Source organism: Xenia sp. Carnegie-2017, unplaced genomic scaffold (assembly GCF_021976095.1).
Source record: "Xenia sp. Carnegie-2017 unplaced genomic scaffold, XeniaSp_v1 HiC_scaffold_14, whole genome shotgun sequence".
Classification (NCBI taxonomy): Eukaryota; Metazoa; Cnidaria; class Anthozoa; order Malacalcyonacea; family Xeniidae; genus Xenia; species Xenia sp. Carnegie-2017.
In genome coordinates, this window is record NW_025813447.1 from 5515448 (window position 1) to 5538507 (window position 23060).

Here is a 23060-nt window from a genome sequence, read left to right on the forward strand (position 1 = left end):
AAAGTTGCATGACCATTCCGATTATCATTAGTATGTGTTTGAATTAAGAGTAGTTGAGATCGATCTGAAACCCATCTGTATGTTGCTGAATTGGATGTGGAAAACGTCTATTCATTTTATACATCGCTGTTTCTAAGCAACAATGCCATTTTATAAAAAACCTGATGTTGCAAACGTTTAGGAACGTGAGGCCCATGAAGTTGAAGTCGATGAACTCAATGAGTTGCTGCGTGAGAAATTCAATGAAATAAAAAGTGCAGAGATAACTAACAAGGAAAACTTTAAAGTAAGTGATTAGGAATATGAGTTAAAACAAATCTATTATAGTCTTGCGCTTTTTTTACGTACACATTTTTACTCCACAACATCTAAGAAACAATTAATGGATGAGGTTGAGCATATATTATCAAGAATTATTAAGACCGAAGTCAAGGTTATTTGCCGTAGCGAAGATAACGTTGACCAAGGTCTGAATAACTCATGATATCAGGTGAAAATCGAATTCAATAATTGTTTTATTATTCGTCTCGATGAAATAAAATACCATTAAAACACATCAATGTAAAATATTTTCAAAGCTTAGGTAATTTCTTCTTGTCAAACGGTTTTTTCAATTAGCTAACACAGGTACATCTTTGTGTTCCAAGTGCACGTTCCCTGGAACAACCGTAGGGTGCTGATACTGGTTCTTCTGTCATGAGTGTAGGCATTATGTTGCCGTTGTTAAAATTCCATTCCTTTTCTTTTGGCTTCGAGAGAATAGCGCATGGTTTCAAGGCCTTCTTCCATAAAAACGTTTGTAAATGTGCAAGTTTAATAAGGAGACAAAGTGCATTTTGTGTAGGTGGCAAAGGATCCAAACTTTTAGTTGCCCGTCGATTGAAATGACGCCAGTCTCACGTGATTAATTATCACGTTACTTGTATTTGGATTGTAAAGGGGCTATCTGTAAAACATGGAATGGGGAACAGGGAAAAGGAATGGAGGAATAACAAAACCCGGAATGAGAAAAGTCTGATTCTGTAAAACCCGGAATGAGAAAAGCCTGAATCTTTAAAACTTGGAATAAGAAAACCCGAAATCTTTAAAACCCAGATAGAGAAAAAGCTGGAATCTATATGAGATAATTAAGCTGACTAAACTTAATGCGAGCAGTATTTTGCGAAACACCTAAATCATGTAAAACCTGGAATGAATGAGAGAAGCTGTGTTTGCAGTGTCTGCAATGATATGAAGTCGTGATATAAATTCGTTCAAATAAAGTGAACGATTTATATTTAAGAAATGTTAAGCCTCGAGGTATTTAAAGCAAAAATATGGCAAAATGCGCGCTATATAACTCTGCAAAACGTACCTGTGCAAGTATCCTTAACTTGCCCACTGTACTTATTCAAACTCAGGCGATTCAACTAGTACCAATAATTTCAACATTGGCCAAAAAAAAACAAATAGCACTCTGATAATGTGGTTAAACACAAGCGACACTTGTGTGACTTGAGATAAAATTTGGGTAACTGAGTTCATGCAAGAAGTGCAGTGTTTACGCAAAGGTAGCCCTCCGATTATATAATCAGTTTCTACAGTTTATGAAAGACGATGCTTTCTGTCAGTTAATTTCCAGTTACTAAACAAGGCTTATCGTGTTAAGTATTTTGACAATAACAATAACTCGATTACTTGTGGAGTTTAAGTAGACATGCCTTGGGTATTAAGCGGAAGTCTTGAGAGAAAAGCAGCTTTCACACACCTTATTATTCTATATCCGATTGTTTAAATACGATTGCAGAAGGCATTAGTCATACGATATTTCTTCAAGTATCTTTAAACATGGTTTATTCCATTACACTTTTATAAGAAGTTTGAATATCCGTATCAATTATAATCTGTTAATATTGTGTTACATTATAAGATACGCCAATTATGCATGTCAACTGTCAAATCTCTACGTACAATATCGAAAGAGCAAAATAAAAAAAGTCTGATTAGAACCTCTTACTCGGGACTCTAATTCGTTTTATTATCTGTTTTTTGAAGTGGTCTGCTAGTCTTGATCATAATAAATACGTATGTGGTGACTCTAAATAATATAACACTTTATTATACGTCAAAACGTAGAATCAAAAGGCTAACATTATTTGGAGTTATCGTTGTTCTATACATATGACATAGAGTTTCTCTAATTCCTGGTTTTACAGATTCCAGCTTTTCTCATTCTGGGTTTTACAGATTCCAGCTTTTCTCATTCCGGGTTTTACAGATTCCAGCTTTTCTCATTCCGGGTTTTACAGATTCCGGCTTTTCTCATTCCGGTTACCCATTCCTCTATTCCATTTCCCGATCCCCCATCGTTGTTTTACATATAGCCATTTTAATCGAGCCACACAAGTGTCTCCGCATTAGATACAATTTGGTCGTTTGCGATGATTTATTTATGTACCAATGTGTTCCAGCAGCTGATGATATTTTCTAAAAACGTGTGCAATCATACAATATTATTCTTGTTATGTGTGAAGCGTCCAAAGATGAATCAGTAGTCAGAAGCAATCAACGTTCAATCATTTTGAGACATAGTTATGTATCTAAATGCTGTTAAGAAATATTACGTAACTAGAAAACAACACTGCCAAAATGTATAAACACAAATATGACATTGCTTGTCTTCTTTGCATGCATGCGTAGAAACACACGAGTTTCATTTATCGGTTGTGCAAACGAATAATCGTATTCTTCATAAAACTTTGCAATCGTGATATAAAAAGAGTTATGACTAAAAAGTCAAGATGCACAAATGCAGGCTTTACAGACGATCACAAACATCAATTATATCTCGTTCGTGAGAACGTTGTCCAGTTGAGTACTTATTTGCAATGTTTGTAATTGGTTTACTCTGATCACATTAAACTGTTAGCGAGTTTAAGTGTAACGCAGACAGCAAATGAATATTTAAAAAACCGCGTTTTAATCTTGTACGAAGTACAAATATTGTTTGTGCTGATTACAATAAAAAACAATGAAACAAAATACGTGTCAACGGCCAAATTTAGAGAAGGAATACAATTAAATACTCTGCCATGTGTTGGAAAGTATTTAACTGTTTTTTGATATTAAAGATTAATCACTAATATACGGTGGTCCATAAGTGTCACATTGTAAATATAATATAGAGTATTAAAATAATTTCGAAACCTGTTTTAAAATTAAAAAAACATGCTCTCGCTTAGAACTTTGTTTGTGTCAATATGGCGGCTCACCTTTTCTGCTCATCATGCGAATGCTTATTGGAAGAAACATATAATTTTGCCCAGATTGTGGTACAAGGACTGGAAGTCACGGTCTTTTATCTGTACGTCAAGCAACTACAATTGGTGAAACTGATGAGAAGGATATTGTTGAGAGTTACTTCTGTGCTTGTTATGATTATGAAACAATATTTTGTTTTCTTCAAAAACATCATGCTGTAAATATGTCTATGTCCACTTTAAAAAGACGACATAAGCAATACAATTTGCGACGAAAAACTGGTGAAGCGGTGAGTTATATTGAAGTTACCAGAGTTATCAGAAAAGAGATTAATGGACCGAGTGTTGTCTCGGGATACAGAATGTTGTGTCATACCCTTCGTCTAAAATAGAAAGTAGTATTCTAAGAATTCGTGAGGGAAGATTTTAAAATATGGTTGATCCTGTCGGTACGTAAGTGCGAAAACCCCATGCATTGAAAAGAAGAATGTACACATCTTCTAGCTCCAATCGATTCTGGCATGTTGATGGTTACGACAAGTTAAAACCATTTAAATTTCCTTTACACGGTGTCATAGATGGTTACAGTCGCAGAATACATTGGTTAAAAGTAACGCGCACAATTAGCAAGCAATCTGTCATTGCAAAATATTATTATGATTGTATTACAGATCTAGGTGGTTGTCCAAAGATCTTAGCAACAGACCCAGGCACGGAAAACGTTGATATAGCAAATCTTCAATGTTTTCTGAGAACTAGTAGAACAGTTAAGTTTCTGGTAACAAGTCACACCGTTACGTTCTTACGTTCGTTCTACTGGTAACCACCGCACTGAATGCGAAAGGTCAAGTCTAAAACGCTATCGAACGTCATGGTGGATTCGCTTTTTTAAGGATTTGTGTGATAGGGTTGTGTACATCTGTGGGAACGTTTATCATGATGAGTGCATCAGCTTTTGCTTCAATGAAATTTCACAGAAAGACCTGGGTTTTTTTTGAGTTCATTGGAATACTCATTGTATTCGCCAGTCTGGACATGAGACAGTTGCGGGTATGCTTGAGGAGCTTTTTTTCCTGCCTGAACGCTTTGTGGGTGAAAATCAGTGCAACCTATTACAGATGCACAAATGCAAGAATTAGCATACCATTGTGAAGAAATAAATGTAGAAAATGTTTATCAAGATTATTTTACTCGTGTTGTTAAAGTCCAGGAGCTTGGAAAGCAAAACACTTGGCAGAAATCTCTGCAACTCTTTCAAAATCTACTACTTTATAACGAGTAGATTATAACACTGATACCAGGAAAGATATTTTATGATTGTTTTGAAACAAGAATTATATAATTGCCAAAAGTAGATTTGTAATTTAATGGATAGTAAGCATATAGCTTGGACCTTAACACACCACCAGCTAATGAGTTAGCAAAGCTAGTCTAAGTATAGAACACAGTGTTAGGGATAAAATGTCAAGTGCGATTTAACAACTTTTTATTCACATATTTTTTTCAAGAATTCAGCAAAAACAAAAGATGAACAAAACATCATACAAAGGACTTTTGATATGGCATGTCCATTCAACATTAGCCACTCCCCAACTCAATTTCAATTGTAAAACAAGGTCACAAAAGAATAATTTGAGGCCTACTTCAATAAGTGTAACTGAGCTTCAATCTGAAATACAGAAAATCATTAATGAAAACACAAAACAGAAAACTTTAAATTAGAATTTAACAATTATCTAAATAACCATAACATAACTACAATAAACATAACTACAATTTGAATATTGATGTTTAAATTAAAATCCATCATGAATTTATTAAATAAGGATGCATAAAACATTTAAAATGTGTTGTGTGCCTGCTGTGCATAGTCAAACATTTCCAAACCCTGGAGACATCACCAAACAAGAAGTGAACTCCTCCTTAAATGACTCAAACTCTATCATGGTGTTAGTAACTGGTAAAGTAAGAGAATTCGAGCAAGTGTTGACGTGAAGCTTTCGATTAGGTTCAAGGTGCTGAAACTGTATAAGTTGCTGGTCAACGAATCCAGTTGCAGGAACAATAAAACTGCCAGTGATGAACTTCAAAACATCAGATAGTGAAATCATGATTTCACTTTCTCCATCAGTTGTTAAATCCAACAAATTGCTTTTGACTTCATTTGCCTCCACTGCTTCTAAATATCGACAAAGGCCTAAAGCCTCTCCTGATGCTCTTCTGTTGCTTCCTTGAGGAGAAAACTCAAAGCTGAAAAGCTAGTCAAACTTTTCAAGAGTAATTTGATATTTATATTGAGAATACGTTTCCCGCCTGGCACCTCACTGACAACAATATTAAGTATGATACAATGTATGTAGTTGTATTTTATGATACAGCGATAATTTTGACAAATATGCGTCAATTGTACGTAATGAAATATTGGCTTCAGATAATGATGTGTCTATTTAAAATGTTTATGAGACAAAATTTAACCGTAGTGTTTTTTGATTACATTTTAAGTGATTAATAACTTCTTTAATAGAATTCTGTCGTATTATTTCTTTTTGGAGATGTGTAACTTTTTTTTAATGTGCAAATGAATGACATCATTATGTCACCTTATTAATAATTATATCACGAAAAATTAAAATTTTCTCTCTTTAATTAACATTAAAATATCTAACTTTGTATCTTTACAAATATTCGTCGACACATATGTTTGTAAAACCGTAGTATTGGTTGATGAAATTCTCTACCAATGTGGAGAATTGATGATTACTTAAACGTCATTGTGCTATGTGATGTCATAACAATGTCATTTGAATAAATAAAAAAAGACCAACATCTTTTGAAAAAAGTTCAATAAGTCGATTCTACTGAAGAGGTCGTCAAGTCATGTTATTTGTTCTTTCCAATACAATAAAAAAACTGTAATAAAATTTCGTTTCACAAATAACTAAATACAGCCATAATGGTGTTAAAACGTAAAAATTGAACGTTGTGTTTATATAGTTAGTTGTGTTAACGTAAAGGACTTCCTTCAATTTAAATGAATATGTAGTGCTTGCAGTTTCAAAGATTTAAAAACAAGAAGGTGAATGATTATAGTTTTGAATGAAGGTAGTTATAAAAGTTGTCGATATTTGTGTTCCCTGATTTTGTTAGACAAATGCCGTGATGTTTCGCCAATGTATCGGGAATTACGTCTGGCAAAACGATACCCAAGGATAAGCGTTATTTCTAGTGAATTTTTTGTTTACTTATTTTATTTTAAAGTTCAATTTCTTTATGATTTGAAAAGATGAACTTGTGTAAAAAATGTATGCTATTAAATTGAGTTATGTCTAGCAAAGTGTTGTGCCAAAATTATTTGCATTTTCCAAAGTGGTCAAGGTACATGATGTGTGACGGCAGTCCTAATCCCAGAGATTCCAAAGAGATTAACACGTATATCAATCTATGGCGTGAAAATACTGAGAGCAAACCTGTGCATAAAACAATTCAGGATTGTCAAAATGCAATAATGGTACGCGTAATTCATAAATACTAGAAAATTAATATACGATTGCTCTGCATGTTTTCTTAACTCCTTATTTTAGTAGAATATTCTTTTCATTTTGTGAATCATGTCCGCCATCATGGCGGACGCACAAAATTCGACCTCGTTGTTGAAAACGAAGAATTTAAAATATTTGATAGTTATAGTTGTTATTTAATTGACAGTCATTCCTGGGAAAGTATTTTTGATAAGTTCAAAGTGGCTATTCTTAATTCTTATCTTTTATATTAACCTCAGATTTGCATGTTTTCTGCCAATTTCATAAAACTTTGCATCATAAGTAGCAAAAAATTATTAAACGCCTTGGTACTTCTTTGCTGTTTTTGTAAACCAGACAAATCCTTTTTTAGCTGATTAATGAACTGCAGCATTATCTTGACGAGGAGCCATGTTTAGCTTATGGTGAAATACAGAGGCATAAAGAAGTGAGTATATAAATTTATTCTATTAACTTCCTTAAACCTTCGGCAGCGTGGTTTCGTATTTTTGTGAAGTATGAAGTTTATCAAGATTGCATTCTAACCTTGTTATGATTTCATTGTCTTAAAAATTTTTGTTGGTTGGACTTGCATTATATAGGATATTTAATTTTTTGAGTTTTCGTAAATATTTTGTCACCCTACAAAATTTGCGTTGAATCGTGTTGAAACACTTTCTTTATTAACCAAGCCTGAAGTCCAATGAAATGATTACCATTCATAGCTGTGTTCAACAGAAACAATGCTTTTTGCTATGCTTATTCATATTTATAACAACTGAATTAAAGCATTGAAAACTTATACAAAATCCACTTTCAGATTCATTTAACTTTATCTGTATAATTTGGTAGTCTATTACGCAGCTTCAATTATTGATTGGCGTCAAACTAGATGAGGCAACGATGCATGTCCTTAAGGTAAGGGTTATCAGTTTTGTATCACGGCACTATAGCCTAAAAAGTTTTGTAATCAAAAAACATTTGGAGCCTACAGGAGAAACTTTCATTCGACGTATTTGTCATTTTTACTTATTTCAAGTCAGGGGATGATTACATCGACGTTGATACTCAAAACATACACTTGGAAATAGCATCTCGTTTTATTTGTTTCAACATCTGGGGAAATATATCAAGAAATCCTCGGTAGGTTTTTGACTAACTTAATTTTGCTTTATGGTAAAAATTTCTTGATATTTTTTGCAAAATCAAATTCTATAAATTTTTACTGTGCAATATAAATGCAGAAGCTTCTATATTAATTTGTGTTGAAGCCAAAACGTTTTCTATGCTTTGACAGAAAACAGAGGCCTAGCCACGTCTTTTTCCGGTAATTACTAGCTAGAAATTCTCATGACACAAAAAAAATATGAAAATGTCCTTGCATTAAACCAGGAGAGTTTTTAACAAACTCTGCCAAATCAAGTCAAATCAGTTTGTGAAACGCTTGCAAGTCTTAAACAAGATTTCGCTGATATACTTTTTTTCTGTTTATTTGGTCACATTTAATGCATGGCAAGACATTGAGAACTGTTTGCATTATCATTGTGTTATTTAAGAAATAAAAGATGTTTACTGTGTTTGCACAGGCTTATGCAAACCGAGGCAACTTTGGGAGAACTCGAGAGCAGATCAGTGCAAGCCCGAGACCGAAGGTCGAGGGTTGCACCAGCTCGAATGTAATGAATAATATTGAGTTTAAAGAAGGTCGCAAAGGATTTATTGTAGTATAAATGGTCTTAAGTGCTTTCACTAAAGTCATTATATGTTTACATTTTGTTGTGTCTTGTTTTGAAGACAAAAAACCCGCGTTGTCTTCTAGTAATAGGGAAAAAGTTCTTAATCGTTTCTCGTCATTCCAGCCGCAATAATCAGAGTACCGATAAAAATGACAGAAAATCTAGAAAAATAATACTACGGTTTGCCATAAAAAGGGCTCGGATGTAGGCAGGCTTATTTGTGATATGTTTTGTGTCATAATCGCTGTTAACTGTGCATGTCGATCCTCGTTTGATTTGAGTAAGTCTGTGTCATTTTGAAAGCCTAATTTATGTTCTTTAACCAATGTCTCTTTGTTCCGTTCGTTTGTTTGCACCGGCCTTTTGATCAATTTTAATAATTCTGATAACTTAAATTTGCAAGGTCATGCTGCTACATATTTGGACCAAATAAACGACTTCCTGACACCTTGCTTGAACTTCCATTAAAATGGAATGATTTGAGCAAACTGAAAATTTCTTTCACAAAATTACAAGGTTTAAAGAAGTACCGAACGGAATAACAGTGCAGATTGGATGCCCATGCGTCATTTACGTACGCTTGGCCAAATTTTCTAAAGCCTTGTTAGCTTGAGCGCATTGTATGCCATATTTTAACCTATATGTTCCAGTTCCTTGTTAGCTGTTTTAATCTTGTTTGCAGGCTAATTTCCAAGTACTTCACACTATCAAACACTTCACACTATTCTTAATTTATTAGAATTTTTTCCTTATTTTCAACAACTTTACTGTCACGGAAACCATTTCAACCTCCTATTTCCCTTAAAACTTTCTGCAAAACATGCGCACTTATTGTTTCTAATAAAATTATTTGCTGATAGGGACACTCTTTTGCAAAGTTTATATGTAGTAAATTTTTTACCGAGAACCAAACACAAAAGTTTAATTAAAACGGTTGCAGACCGTTTATCAAGCTTTTCTGTAAAGTACATTAGCACATTAGATACATCGGCTGCTAAATAATAAAAACCGTAGTTGGTTCTCAATTTTGTTACTTCGTGGCCAATTGCAAGGTAATAGCTTTCAACACATAGTTTCTAATAGGATGACAAATTTGTATTCTTTTTAATTTAGTGCCGTAGTGACTACGATTTCCATTGATTGCCATTACAGTAAAATTGTCGGAAATAGCTAATAAAAAATTTTATAATTTTAAGTGGTCGCACTGTGGAATTTCAGGATCGAAAGAGGGCTATAACTTTCGAAATTAAGTAATATGGACAGCCACTTTTACCATTTGCATTTTTTTGCTAATAGGATAAAGACGGTGTCGTTTGAAAAAAAAGGCCTGCTTTTAGAGATTCCCAAGTGTCTTTCCATTGGAAATATCGTTATTCGTTGTATCTTTACCAACTATGATTATTTTTCTGAGAGGTCCCGCCTGTTTAATCCACCACCAAAGATCCCTGAAACTTCAGTTGACCATCAACATGTTGTAGAAGTTACTATCGATGAGGTATGCTATTTTATTATACGAGTATTGAAATTAATGTGCAACCAAACGATAAATCATATACCTAAAATTTACGAGCATTACACAGACAATTGTTTTCACTAATGAAAAATGTCGTATCTACATTCTGATTGAACATATTTTTCAATGTTAAAAAGTGCATTTCTTGTTGCAACAATTGTTTTAAACATTGCACATTCGTTTGCAACGGCTAAATTTTTTGTGGTTTTTCTGTAATTAGCTACTTGGTTAGGGACAACAAAAGTAAAATTCAAGAAAACGACTTGGTAATAGAGTAAGCGAGACCTAATTTCATTAGTATGAGGCTTACAGTGAGAGCAAATCATACCGTTTGTTCGCTTTTTAGTGCAATGTTTCTATGGAAATTTTGCAGTGTAGTGGCTAAAATTCACACGAGTCAGTCAGTCATTAATAATGTAAACTTTCCAAGGGATGTTCGATGTCTTGAAACAGTGCTCTTTTTATGTTTTACGATTTTTATCAGATTTTTTACAGCTTTATCAATTATATTAAGATTTAATTTTCCTTTAACTCTAAATCACTTTAACTAAGACAATAGAGAGCTTTAGCAAGAGCACGACTACGACAACGAGTACGAAGTTTGAGCGTGTTAGAGAATGGCACGAGGAAGTTTGTTGTCGTTGTCGCTTCGTCAAAATTTTGTTTTAGTTGTAAACAACAGAACATATTATTTTATTGTTTGTTTACCTTTCACTTTGCGTACGAAATACATGAATGTTTTGCAGGTCACATTTTCCTTTTTAATGTACATCTGCGCTCAAAAAAGGTTCTAAATTAAAGCCTGGATGCTCGAAAATAGTACTGTCAACGAATTTCTTACAGAATGAGGAAATATACCTACTTTCTTTGCTTAAAAAGACATCGTAGGAGCGACAACGAATTTTTTACAAAACATCGTACTCAGATTGATGACGGCTACCTGTTTTAGTTGTCACAACAATGTTTTCGCGCCAAAATGACGTAATTCGTACTCGTAGTCGTAATCGTAGTCTTTGCTAAAGCTCCTTAATCATTTAAATGCTTCAAATGAAACTAATGATTTTTTATTTATTCTGCTATTGATCGAACATTTTCACTTACATTCAAAGAATGCGCTATTCGATCATAATATTCTTTCTTATCCAATTTCCTTTGTCCCTGCACAATAAAAAGAAAAGGGCTATTTAAGTCATGTCAAGAAAGCTAGACATTCTTGCCCTCAATATATTGTACATTGTATATAAAGTAAGTGGCCAACTAAGCAACCATAACATCATTGTTGTTTTATACATGAAACATGTATGAACAAAACGTGTAATTAAAGAAGGTATATTTTGTGAATAATCAACTAAAAACTAATTCTTCTAAAAACAATAACTTTCCTTTACAAATGTTTCATATGTCACACTTTACATGACACAAATGCATTGAAAGCAAAAGATGATGAGGATTTTTGTCTAATTTTCTTTAGTTTACAATGCACCCAGGTCATGTAATAGATGACGTTGAAACAGGCCTAAATCACGATTCAGGAACATTTGTAGTTTATACAAGAGTTAGTTGTTAGTTAACGACTTCCAAAATATACCGCCAGTCTGTTTTGTGCATTATTTACAAGTTTTGTTCCTACGTTTTTCATATACAAATTGTAAATTTTAAGTGTGTACAAATTAAATTTGATCATTTTATGTCTGCTATGTACATACTGTATATTTTATTATTTTGAAACTAATAGGCCACCCTGGTACCCACCAAACTCGGCAATTTTTACCCTCTATTTAATTAAAAAAAATTGGGGAGTCTTCTATAGCATATTATAGAATATCCTATGGCATATTTAATGACATTTCTACAGATTACTAAAAATGTGCTACACAATTTTTTAAAGAAGATTAATGCAATGTCCTACATCAGAGTCAATAGAATATCGATACTGATATTTTATATTAGAATGATTAATTTAGTGTAATCATGCACTTTTTGGCTTTTCATTTTTTGGTAATCTTAATACAATACATCGTGTAAAACATTATTAAAGGACACATGCGACATAAAATTCGGATTGTTATTTTTGTACTTTACTTAAAGGTGTAGCTCTAACTAATAGTTCACCAAAGTTTGAGACTCAAAGGATAAATATTTTTGAAGATATGGAGGTTTGAAGTTGATGCTTTACTGATAACGTATTGAAAATGCCCGACGAGCTAACGACGGCTACCGATTGGAAAAAGGTCGTTGTGACGTAATAGTTGACATCAACTAAACGCGGTCAATTGCGCGCTTCGTTCAAAATATATTGGTAACTTTTTAACAACACGAAAATTTAGCATTGAAAATATGGTTTATTGTGCCGCATTTAATTGTAAAAACGGTTCTTCAAAAACCACCAAACGCAGCAAAAGGTTTCTTTTTTTCGTTTCCCGAAAACAAGCGCATGCGAGATATTTGGATTGAAAAAATCCGACGCAAAAATTTGAAGCCAACAAAGAGCTCAAAATTGTGCTCGCAACATTTCGAGAGTTCGTGCTTCGTGCAAAATTTTGAGGCGATGCAATCAGTAGGATGAACAGCAAGACGGCTTCGCCTTAAGAAGGATGCTGTTCCCACGATTTTTGAATACTCTGTGGAACCCACAAGTGTAGCATCTAAAAGGAAGCAGCCAACAAATGTTAGAACTGCATTTGAGAAGAGACGAAGGCAAGAGGTGAATATTATAGCTATAGTTAGCAATATTTGTTTACATTTACCAAAAACTAAGCTATATAGCATTTCCAAATTGAAGACAATTTTATAATTTTAGATTATTGACGACGTTCTTGCAGAACATGACGACTTTCTTGTAGGCGACGACCACGATGTGTCGACATCGGCTCGAAATGTTTGTGCGTTTTACCTCAAAGGAAATTTTTTCTAAGATAAAGATTTCAAAACGTATGTAAACAGCGAAACACAAACATATACAGTGGTAACTAATTCAGACTAATGTCGTTTGATCTTTTCTTTGTAGAAAATTTCTTAACGTACCTTAGAAGCGCAATGTGAAATTCCAAGCAGCCATAATAATCCGTCCGCAAAAACACGTAAGGTCAAGAATCACTCAAACAAAAGTGTCAAATATGATAAGTAGAGGTATGGACTTTCCATTTCGGTCGTTTTGATTTTTGTGAAAAATCTAGCAATACGATAACTTTGTTTAAAGGTTGAGTTCATTTCAACAAAAAATCATAGCACACAGACGACGTCATGTGAAATTGAACATTTTAAGGATAGCACTGTATGGTCTGATACAGAAAGCACGTCGACGATGAGCAATAGCTACAATGGATCAGACTCTCACTCGTTTTCTTCACTCTCAGGCATAGGTCCAATGCCATGTGTGTACACGACGATAGCTGTTTTTACGACAGCTTCGTTTGTACACACTGTGGCAAACTCTTCCTCTTGTTTTCAAGTCCTGTCTTATTAGTCTTCTTTCAAAGTGTCTTTCTTGTGGAGAGACAGTAATTGAATGTGAAGAAAACACTGTAGGTAGTTTGCTATCATTTAATCTTTTTTATATAAATGGTCATCACAAAACATGGAGATCTCAACCACTTATAAGGAATGTCCCAGTTGGAAATTTGCTTTTGGCTGCATCCACTTTATTTAGTGAAAACACTTATGAAAGGATCAGCCAATTTGCATCTTTCATGAATCTCGAATTTATTGGAAAAACCAGTTTTTGCAGCTTTCAAAAGCAGTCTCAACAGCATCCTTTTCCTGTTGTTGACAAGGCTTGGAAAGAGGAGAAATCAGCTGTTATTGCTGAATCTAAGAAGTCTGGTAGTCTTAATGTGAATGTTGATGGTCGATGCGATAGCCCAGGACATAATGCCAAGTATGGTACTTATACAATGATGGCTGACTCTGGTAAGATAGTAACTTTTAATGTTGTGCAAAGTACTGAAGTCAATTCTTCTAATGCTATGGAGAAAGAAGCATTCGAAAGATGTCTGTCTGAAGTTGAAAAGATAGTTCCTGTTAAGCGAATAACAACAGATAGACATATTTCGATTGCCAGTGCTATGAAAAACAAACACCCTCATATTGATCACCAATACGATGTGTGGCATTTTTCTAAATCTGTCACAAGAAAACTAATTAAGAAGGCTATCATTAAAGAAAATGATGACTTGACCCATTGGATTAAGTCAATTTCTAATCATCTTTGGTGGTGCTCTGCAAGTTGTAACAAGAGTACAGACGAATTGGTGGAAACATTTCCAACTAGCATTTCTGGAGGAGGAACACATATTTCCATCAATGTTGACTACCAACAATTAACAGAAAGAGAAACAAAGCAGAAGAAGTGGTTATTTCCTACATCACAAGCATACATTGCTGCAGAGAAGGTGATATGTGACAAGAAGCTTCTAAAAGACCTTCGGAAGCTATCTGACTTTTGTCACACAAGAGAGTTGGAGGTTTACCAGTCCCTTTTACTGAAATACTGCCCAAATCGAGAGCATTTTTCATTTCCTGGAATGGTAGACCGCACTCAGCAGCATTAGATCGAAACAATAATATTGACCGTGATAAAGCAGTCATTAAGTCAGGGACAAAAAAAGGGCAAGACAGTTACAAAATGATTTTTGCTAAAACAAAGAAGCAATGGGTTGTAAAAGCAATAAAAGAAAAGAAAGAGTACCAGTACGTTGATAAACTCCTTGCCGAGGTTGTGAATGCATGCAAAACTGAGGAGATTGAACTTGTACATCATGGCGAGAATCTTCCAAAGAACATTTCTAAATCATGTCCACCCTGGAAAGACGTACTTGTAAAGAAACATCATTCAAGATTTGCATAAAATGTCAGTGGTGAAGTTAGCTATGGCAGTAGGTTTTGCCATGCCATATAATATGAAGTTGAATCAGTGAAGACAAATTTTGTACTACTTAAAAAATGTTCATTCTTAAATATTAACATAGCAAAAAACTTTTTCTATAGCTAGTTTCACCACTGCATTACACAAACTGTTCATCAATTAATTATAGTTATATTATAACAAGTGTAATAGCCAAGCCACATATATATTTTAAAACATAATTATTCGTTTCTTTGTAAATCTGTTTTTTTTTGTAATAAATTAATATTAATAAAGTGCATAGCATGACCTATAAATGGGTTGGCTATGCTACTTTAATATTGACATACAAAGTAATTGTAATAGATATACCTATATCATAATAAAATACTTCATTTATCAGCATAGTGGAAGCCTTCAAATTGAAATTCCTCTGCAGGGCTAGGTGGAAAAAATGTTTCTCTGATGCGAGTAACTGCACATGAGGGCAAGACGACTGTTACTTCTCTACCCAAGATACCCCAGCACCATCTTGCCAACTGTCTATATGCAATATGGCGGTACAGTTTGTCTTCGGACCCGTCATATGCTACCTCATATTGCTGCTTGTACTGGTACTAAACTGTTTGTAAAACCCACCTGTTAAGACAAACAGGCTCAAAACCAGGATGTTGTGTAATGCACAAAGGGACTTCGGTGGTCTCATTCGTTTCTACTGCCTTTACATTTTCGTCACAAATATTGAAAATCTCTTTGCAGCATAAACATTGCTCGTTATTTTCAATTATTTGGCAGTTACCACATTGACACCTGAATATGTTAAAAGGAAAGATCTTAAAAAGTAAATGCCTAAATTTCAATAAAGATTGTATCTTACAATAAAAACTTTATAATCTGAAATATTATGTTGGTGTGGACGTGGTCACTTCAGAAACCTTAAAACGTTCATTCGAGATCGAAACAATGGTCTAGAATGAATTATTACTCACCTTCAAGATTGTCGCGTCGAGTTTTCTCCTCAATATACACAAATTCTAGTTCTTCGTTGTCTTCTAACTGGTGAGCTTCTTCGTGTTCATCAGCCGGCCATTCGGGCTCAAACTGATATCGCTGAATATTGTTTGTTGGATTGTCTTCCATTTCACTATCGATTGGTGAATTAGGTCGAAGTTCTTCCAAAAAAGCCATTATAAGCGATTGTTTTGTTTTTTGTACTAAGCTGTGCGTTATTATTTTACTTTGTTGTAATCTCAACTCCAAATCGGTTTGACCATTGAGTTCTATAATAACTGGAGGGGCTATCTCTAACACGGATTTAATTAACGACTGACGCCAAAGAATGGAGCATTTGTTCCATTACCGCTGAGATTTACAGAAATGGACTGCTTTTTCGAAAATCTCACAATTTCTCTCTCCCCTCTTGAGAAAGAGTGAGGAAAAAGTGTCTTTGTTTTTCGCATATTTTGCAAGCATTTTATGATAAAAATTACTGTAAAAACATAAATTATATAAAAGCCAGTCTACTGTGGTTGCCAGTTGTCGGCTTCTACGACGGATGCCTTTTTTTAACTATTGACGAACGAGCTCTTTGTTGGCCACATATGACTGCAGATGTGCGTGTCGTAACTGCCGTTCAATGATTTGCTCGATATCAAAGTGTACACGCTTTGATATCGAGCAAATCATTGAAAATATATCATATTTTATCTCAGCATATCACGACAGATAGGTTAGCTCATTTATTCTCATTAGTTTTTTGCTTTCTTTCATGTGATGACCTTTTTCCCAACAATTGTAGGATTTGTTTTTGTACATGCATCTCGCGTTTTGAAAATGAATAATAAAAAAAATATTGTATAAAAATCATGAAAGCCTTCGAGATTTTTGTGGTCTTCTGAACAAGAACTGCATCAAATACTTGTCAAGTTGTACCATGTTTGATTTCGTTGTAATGATTGTGAAATGGCAAAATGCAAATAATTAAAACACTTAAATTACAATAGTGTTCATAATATTTGATTACATGAATACACAATTGTGTATTCAATCTCTTCTTTTTCTCTTTTTTATGTGTTTCCTATTAGCCATGTGAGTTCAGAATTTGATTGACAGCTTTCACCTCAATAATAAATTTTACACCCATATTTAATACCAGTTGCTATGGGATTTTTCCCTCTAAGTATGCAACATCTGGTGTTGTTTATACAAGAATGATGAAGTGCATGTACACATGTAAAAATAAGGCAATAAAACGAAATGAATTAAACACATTTTGTGTTCTTTAATGCTAGAAACTTAACAGCTTTTCAGAAATTATAGAGTTATTACACTGCACTGCCTGTATTTCATTCATTTTATGAAATGAACTAAGAATTAAAAAATTGAAGAAAAAGTTTGAAAAGTCAAAACATTTCCCTGGATTATCAAGGAGAAAATAAAGCAAATAGCAAATGTCCGTTCTGTACTTTATAGGTAAATGAGCTCAAAATACTTTCAAACAACATTTTGCTAAAATAATTTGATAAAGATGTGACATGATTTTACAATTTAGTTATACAAAACACACTGCATGGATTGTACAGTTGCAGTAAGTCATCATCAATCTCAGTATCAATATTTACACCAGCACACTTATGACCTTTTTTCATGACATTGTATTAAGCATCAAGACACACATAACTTTGTTATCTTTATTTGGTACTTGATCTTTACTTTCAAAGCATTCAAGGCATCTTTATTAAATCCATTATCTCCATCCATAGAATTAGTCTAAGTTCATATAACTGTTGGACAGGGAAGTCTATAAATCATTTACCTTTGTTTGTATTCAGCCGTAGCATTTTGCAGTTAGACTCTGTCTGGTCAATAGCATCTTCCAATTGTCTTAATATAGTGATCTAAGAAATAGTGATACTGCAGCACATTCCAGAAGCATTTTGCTTTCCGATCATCTCCTCATGTTGTCAGCAAATTAATCACAACAAACTCTGCTCTACTTCATGGGTTCTATTTGGGGGTGATCGTTTCGTCATAGTATCTGCCCACTGAGTAAAAAGAGCAGAATCTTTTTTTCGCGCAGAAACTATTTTTCAAACAGATTTACGGTTTCACACATTAACAAATAAGTGGAAAAGTATGTTGATATTTAAAAACAAAAACAGCAAAAACATCAGTCGGATTTTATCGCTCAAGCTTCAAGCTCAATTGCTTATCAATTTTTGATGAACAAACGAAACAAATATCTCACCTGTGAAAGCGACATGTTCCATTTTGTGGACACTACGATATCCAACAGTTGAATGATTGAAGTGTTGGCTTTTTAAAAGAAATGCCAAAAAAAGATATCGTTTTGTTGTTGAAAAAAGCTGTATAATTAGCTATAGACATCAGGGGGAGGTCAAGAATCTAATTTTTCTGCAATGCGATCATTTCAGCGGAAATAGGTCCGTTGACCGCCATTTTTTGGCGTCAGGTACCAGTCCACTTAGCCGCTCGAGTAATTATAGAACTCAATGGGTTTGACGTAATGACGTCAAAATAATTTCCGCTGTCGCATTCTGTGCCCACGCTCCTAAACCTCAAAACAGTTCAAATAGCGCACTTAAAGACGCGATTTTGTCAAAAATAAAATAGCTGATGTCAAAATTTCAAAATATAGTAACCTTTGCATAAAAATAGAACATTTAACACCAACATTATGTGAGGGTGTTAAAGAAATAGATGCTAATACATGTAAATATGCGGATGATTGCACTCAGGATCACATTTTCGAAAGAGGTGAATGCAGTTCCATGCAAAAAGTAATCGACGAATTACGAAAATGGGCTGATAATAACAGAATGGCTCTGCATCTGAAAAAACAAAGGATATGTGGATATGCTTTACGGACTCAATACAAGAACCACCACTCATATTTATTGGTGAAGAAGAAATAGAAAGAGTTAATAATTTCAAACTTCTCGGCGTAACATGTCAAAATTATCTTAAATGTAATGAGCATGTACACCAAATTACATGCAAGGCAAATAAAAGACTATATCATCTTCGACTTTGTAGAAAGTCTCAATTACCTTCAGATGTTGGATTATTAACATATAAATCAAAAATAAGACAAGTATTAGAGTATGCATCGGCAGTCTGGGCATGAATTCCACATTTTTACAGCAAGAAATTAAACGTGTACAAAGAAGAAGTTTAAAAATTTTACAACTAGATAAAAACTACTTGCCCTCTTTGAAAAGCAGGCGTGAATTAGCAAGTACCCAAGAGATCAAAAGGATTATAGAGGAACCTGATAATCCATGCAAATTTTTAGTACTTTGTCCCAAAGAAAATTCGCACGAGTTTCGTAAAGCAAAACTTATAGTATTTTATCCCGGACCAAACGTCATAAACAATCTTTTATTGCTAAATCTTGTTAATGTATATATAATAAAGTTAACATGTAATTCTTAGTATAGTATGATAAATATATAGAAAATCAATGTAAATTCATCGTATTTTTTAATCTGAAGATGAATAATAAGAAAACCCTTTCAATACAGGGTGGAGTTCCCTTTAGGTTTGTATGCTCTGTCGATTAGTGTGCGTATAAGTCCGGTTTTGTATGAAAGTGATGTGAAACTAAAATAGTTCATCAGAAGTCCTGTGTATGTTGGTTTGTGATATGTAGATGTTGTACAGCTGACACGGGATTTTGTTAGTAAAATGTTAAGAAATAGCAGTTGATGTTTTATCATCCCAAGGTCCAAGAAGTGAATTTATGTTCCATATGACAACAATAACATTGAGGCCCTGTTCACACGATACCGGATTCGTTTGATACCGGATTACTTTTCGTACCGGATAGGCCTTGCGTTCACACGGCTCCGCTGCTATCCGATACGCTTTGTATCGTTTTCCGGAGCGATTTGACTCCGCTGTGGAAGTGGTATGAAAACCAATCCGATACGTTCCGTTGTCGTGTGAACGCTCGAATCCGATACGTTCCACTTTGGCAACTAAGAAGTCCGTGCGATTTTTCAAAAATGAAAGCAAACATTGCGATACAAACTATGTTTTAAATCAACAATCCGCCAGCAAATATAATATATCTTCAACATGGCATGTTTAAGCTTTTAACAATATATTATCGCAGTGTGAAAAGCTTCTTTCTAGTATTATTGTAATGGCAACATATATTCGGTCGTATATGGACTTTACATTCTTCCAGTCCTTGCGCCCATTCGTAAAAAACCTTAATACGCCTAAGAAAAAACTCTACTTAGCTATCTGTCAAAAAAAATTCTCATTTTCTTACGAAATATTTGAATTAGTAACCATCGTCGTTATCGCTTGCACGTACAAGTACTGGGGCGATATAAAAACTTATGTATCGTCTTACGAATCCGGCATCGTGTGAACAGAGTGCATTTTTCGTATCGGATTGCTCTGCGAATCCGGTACAAGACGAATCCGGTATCGTGTGAACAGGGCCTGAGGAGATTAGCAACCATCACATCCTAAATAACGTAGCCATTAGAATTATTATATAAACAGAGTTTAGAAACATTTTTGTGTCCTTTAATTCTAAGTGTGCTTTTAGTTTATACGAAAAATATCAAATTGAAATACCAAATTATAAGTTATATAAGTACAAATGGTATACAATTGAAACATGTAACAAAAAACAATCCATGTACTTTGATGAACTTGATACATAAATTACTATTGTTGTGACAAGACGCTATGTTCAAAATGTAATGCTGTTGAGTTTGTGCATCATGATCTATTATGAAAACAAAAAAAGTGCATCCAACGGCATTAATTACCAAGGACGTAATGACTCAATCAACATATTCATATGCAAAAAGTAAAAAAATATACGTACAATGAAGTAAACTAGCTGAATAACATTTTATGTGAAACTCTAATTCTTAGATCAAAATGGATATCTACCATGGAATTTATGTAAAACTGGTTGTGTGTTGTAGGTTGATCATAATGAGGAGGAACATTTCTGTAGTAAAATACATTTGCATATAGTTATCATCTCATTGCCGGCACTTAATAATTAGCCTTTGTATTTAGTTTCTGTGACAACTTTTCCTTGAACCATCAACGGTTAGCAATTTACGTGAGAGTATTGTTTCTGTTTCCCGTTCAGAATACCTGAGTTTTAATGATGAATGTCAACGTGGATATCTACAGATATTTAACGGTGGACATCTACAGATATATAACGCATGTAGCATGTACAAAGTGCATTGTTAGTGTAACGGTGCATAATTTTTTATGTCATTGTTGTATTAATACAAGTTAATGAAAATTCCGGTGTAAGCTCACCTGAAAGCCTGCGTATTATTCCCACTTGACATGAACATATGTTCCTCTTCTTCTCCATAAAATTAGTTTTTATCTTATAAAGTTCATCGTAGCATATTATACACCTGCACCTTGAAAATGATAATTTTAACTCATTTATAAGAATGCATCGCTACGCTCACTCCTTGAAAATCCGCCATATTTTTTTTTATCAATTGTAGTTTTACCCAAGACGTCTGGGGTAAAAATTGCCACAGAGGTTGGTAGTAATTTTTACCCCCTAATTTGATTTACCTCATATTCTGTTTACTCCATCTTCAAGGTAAAGAAATTCTCCCATTTTTTGGTGTAATTATTACCCCAGAACACCAAAAACCGGGCAATTATTTTAGCCTTTTTTAATACCGTATGGGGTGAATTGTTATACCTTGATTTTGAATTACTCTAGAAATAGGGGTAATTATTATCCCACATTCCTTTACCCTATTGACAGAGTAAAAATTACCACAATTTGGGGTGATTTTTGCCCCTTGAATTTTACTGTGCATGTTTATACTAATATAAACGAATTACCATACTCCAGAATGTAGTCGATCATATACATTACATCCCTTCCTTTTTCAAATAAATAATCCTTAGCTATAACTATGTTTTCTAACAAAATAAGCGTAAATAGTATCTAATAAACTTCTAATGGATTAATTATTCTTTGAACAAAAATATTACCATTGAAATTTAAAATTATTGTGAAATTATTGTTACTATGATTATGCATAGTTCAGACGGTCTGGTTGTCTTTTAATTCTTGTGAACGTCTTAATGGCACATTTTCATCAGGACTGTCACTCGCCAGTTCTACCATACGTTTCCCCTCACCACGAACTTTCTTCCCACCTCCCGACGACATTTCTTTACTTACCTTTTCTTCTTGTTCTGGGATATCACTCTCTATGAATCTTGTCTTATGTGCTGAGTGAATATCGATGGCTTTAGTCCTAATAGGTATTTCCATTTATTCTTTTTCAATCTCTGTTTCTTGTTCATCGCTATTGCGTATGCTCTCTATGAATTTCTTACTATGTGATGTATTATGTGTGTAATGTCCTCCTTCATCTGATTGAAAAACTGAATTATTCCCATGTTTCTTCACAACGGTGAAAGGAATGGGATTAAATCTAGTCGCAAATTTATTGCGTTTTTCTTGCTGTACTAAAAACTTTATCTCATAAACAAATGTCTGAATGACTCGCCTTTCATCTTTTATCAGCGTAAATTTTACCTTTATTTTTTTACTCGTAATCACTATACCTCCTGTCTATGATGTATTTCCCAAAGTCCTGGCAAACGAGTTAGCATTTTTATTTGAACAATAACTCTGCAGGGCTCATATCTGTGGTTGGATGTGATAGACTGCGATAAGATGCCTTATATACATTCAGCTCCTTCTTTCGTTTTTTTTTTCTTGTGCTATCTGGATTCTCTTCGACAGTGTTTGGTTCTGTTGCTCTACTTCGCCGTTTGCTTAGGACCATTTTGCTGTAGCTCTTTGATATCGAATTTTTTGAAACTCTATGTAAGCTTTAAGTTCTGTTGATATAAATTGTGGTCCATTATCCAATGTAAGACTTTCTGATAGACCATGCTTAGAGTACATTCTTAGTGATAGCTGAATTTACAACAGTAAATTTCTAGTAACAACTATAATAACTAACCTCGACGAGTAAAGATTCCCTTGTGGGTAACGGTCCTAGCAAGTCAATGGCTAGATCTCTCCATGTGCCTCTAGGGAGGCTAGTTGTTCTAATAGGTTCTGCACAGTCTGGACGACTTAGAAGCTGACACCCTTTCCCAGATAAAATGATACCCACAAAGATCAAACGACTCGTGCTGTATTAACATTTTTCGATG

The 23060-nt window shown here is 34.1% G+C and overlaps 1 protein-coding gene across 3 annotated transcripts in view; it reads left to right on the top strand.

Annotated features, from left to right (window-relative positions):
• The window catches only part of LOC124435410 (dynein axonemal intermediate chain 7-like), an 87819-nt gene that overhangs the window by 20688 nt on the left and 44071 nt on the right, over positions 1 to 23060 (top strand). For all 3 annotated transcript variants that reach the window (XM_046985347.1, XM_046985346.1, XM_046985348.1), the window contains 6 exons: positions 182 to 286; positions 6607 to 6747; positions 7131 to 7205; positions 7610 to 7675; positions 7797 to 7900; positions 9790 to 9988. In XM_046985347.1, the coding sequence (XP_046841303.1) occupies positions 182 to 286; positions 6607 to 6747; positions 7131 to 7205; positions 7610 to 7675; positions 7797 to 7900; positions 9790 to 9988 (690 nt within the window). The remainder of the gene's footprint in view (positions 1 to 181; positions 287 to 6606; positions 6748 to 7130; positions 7206 to 7609; positions 7676 to 7796; positions 7901 to 9789; positions 9989 to 23060) is intronic.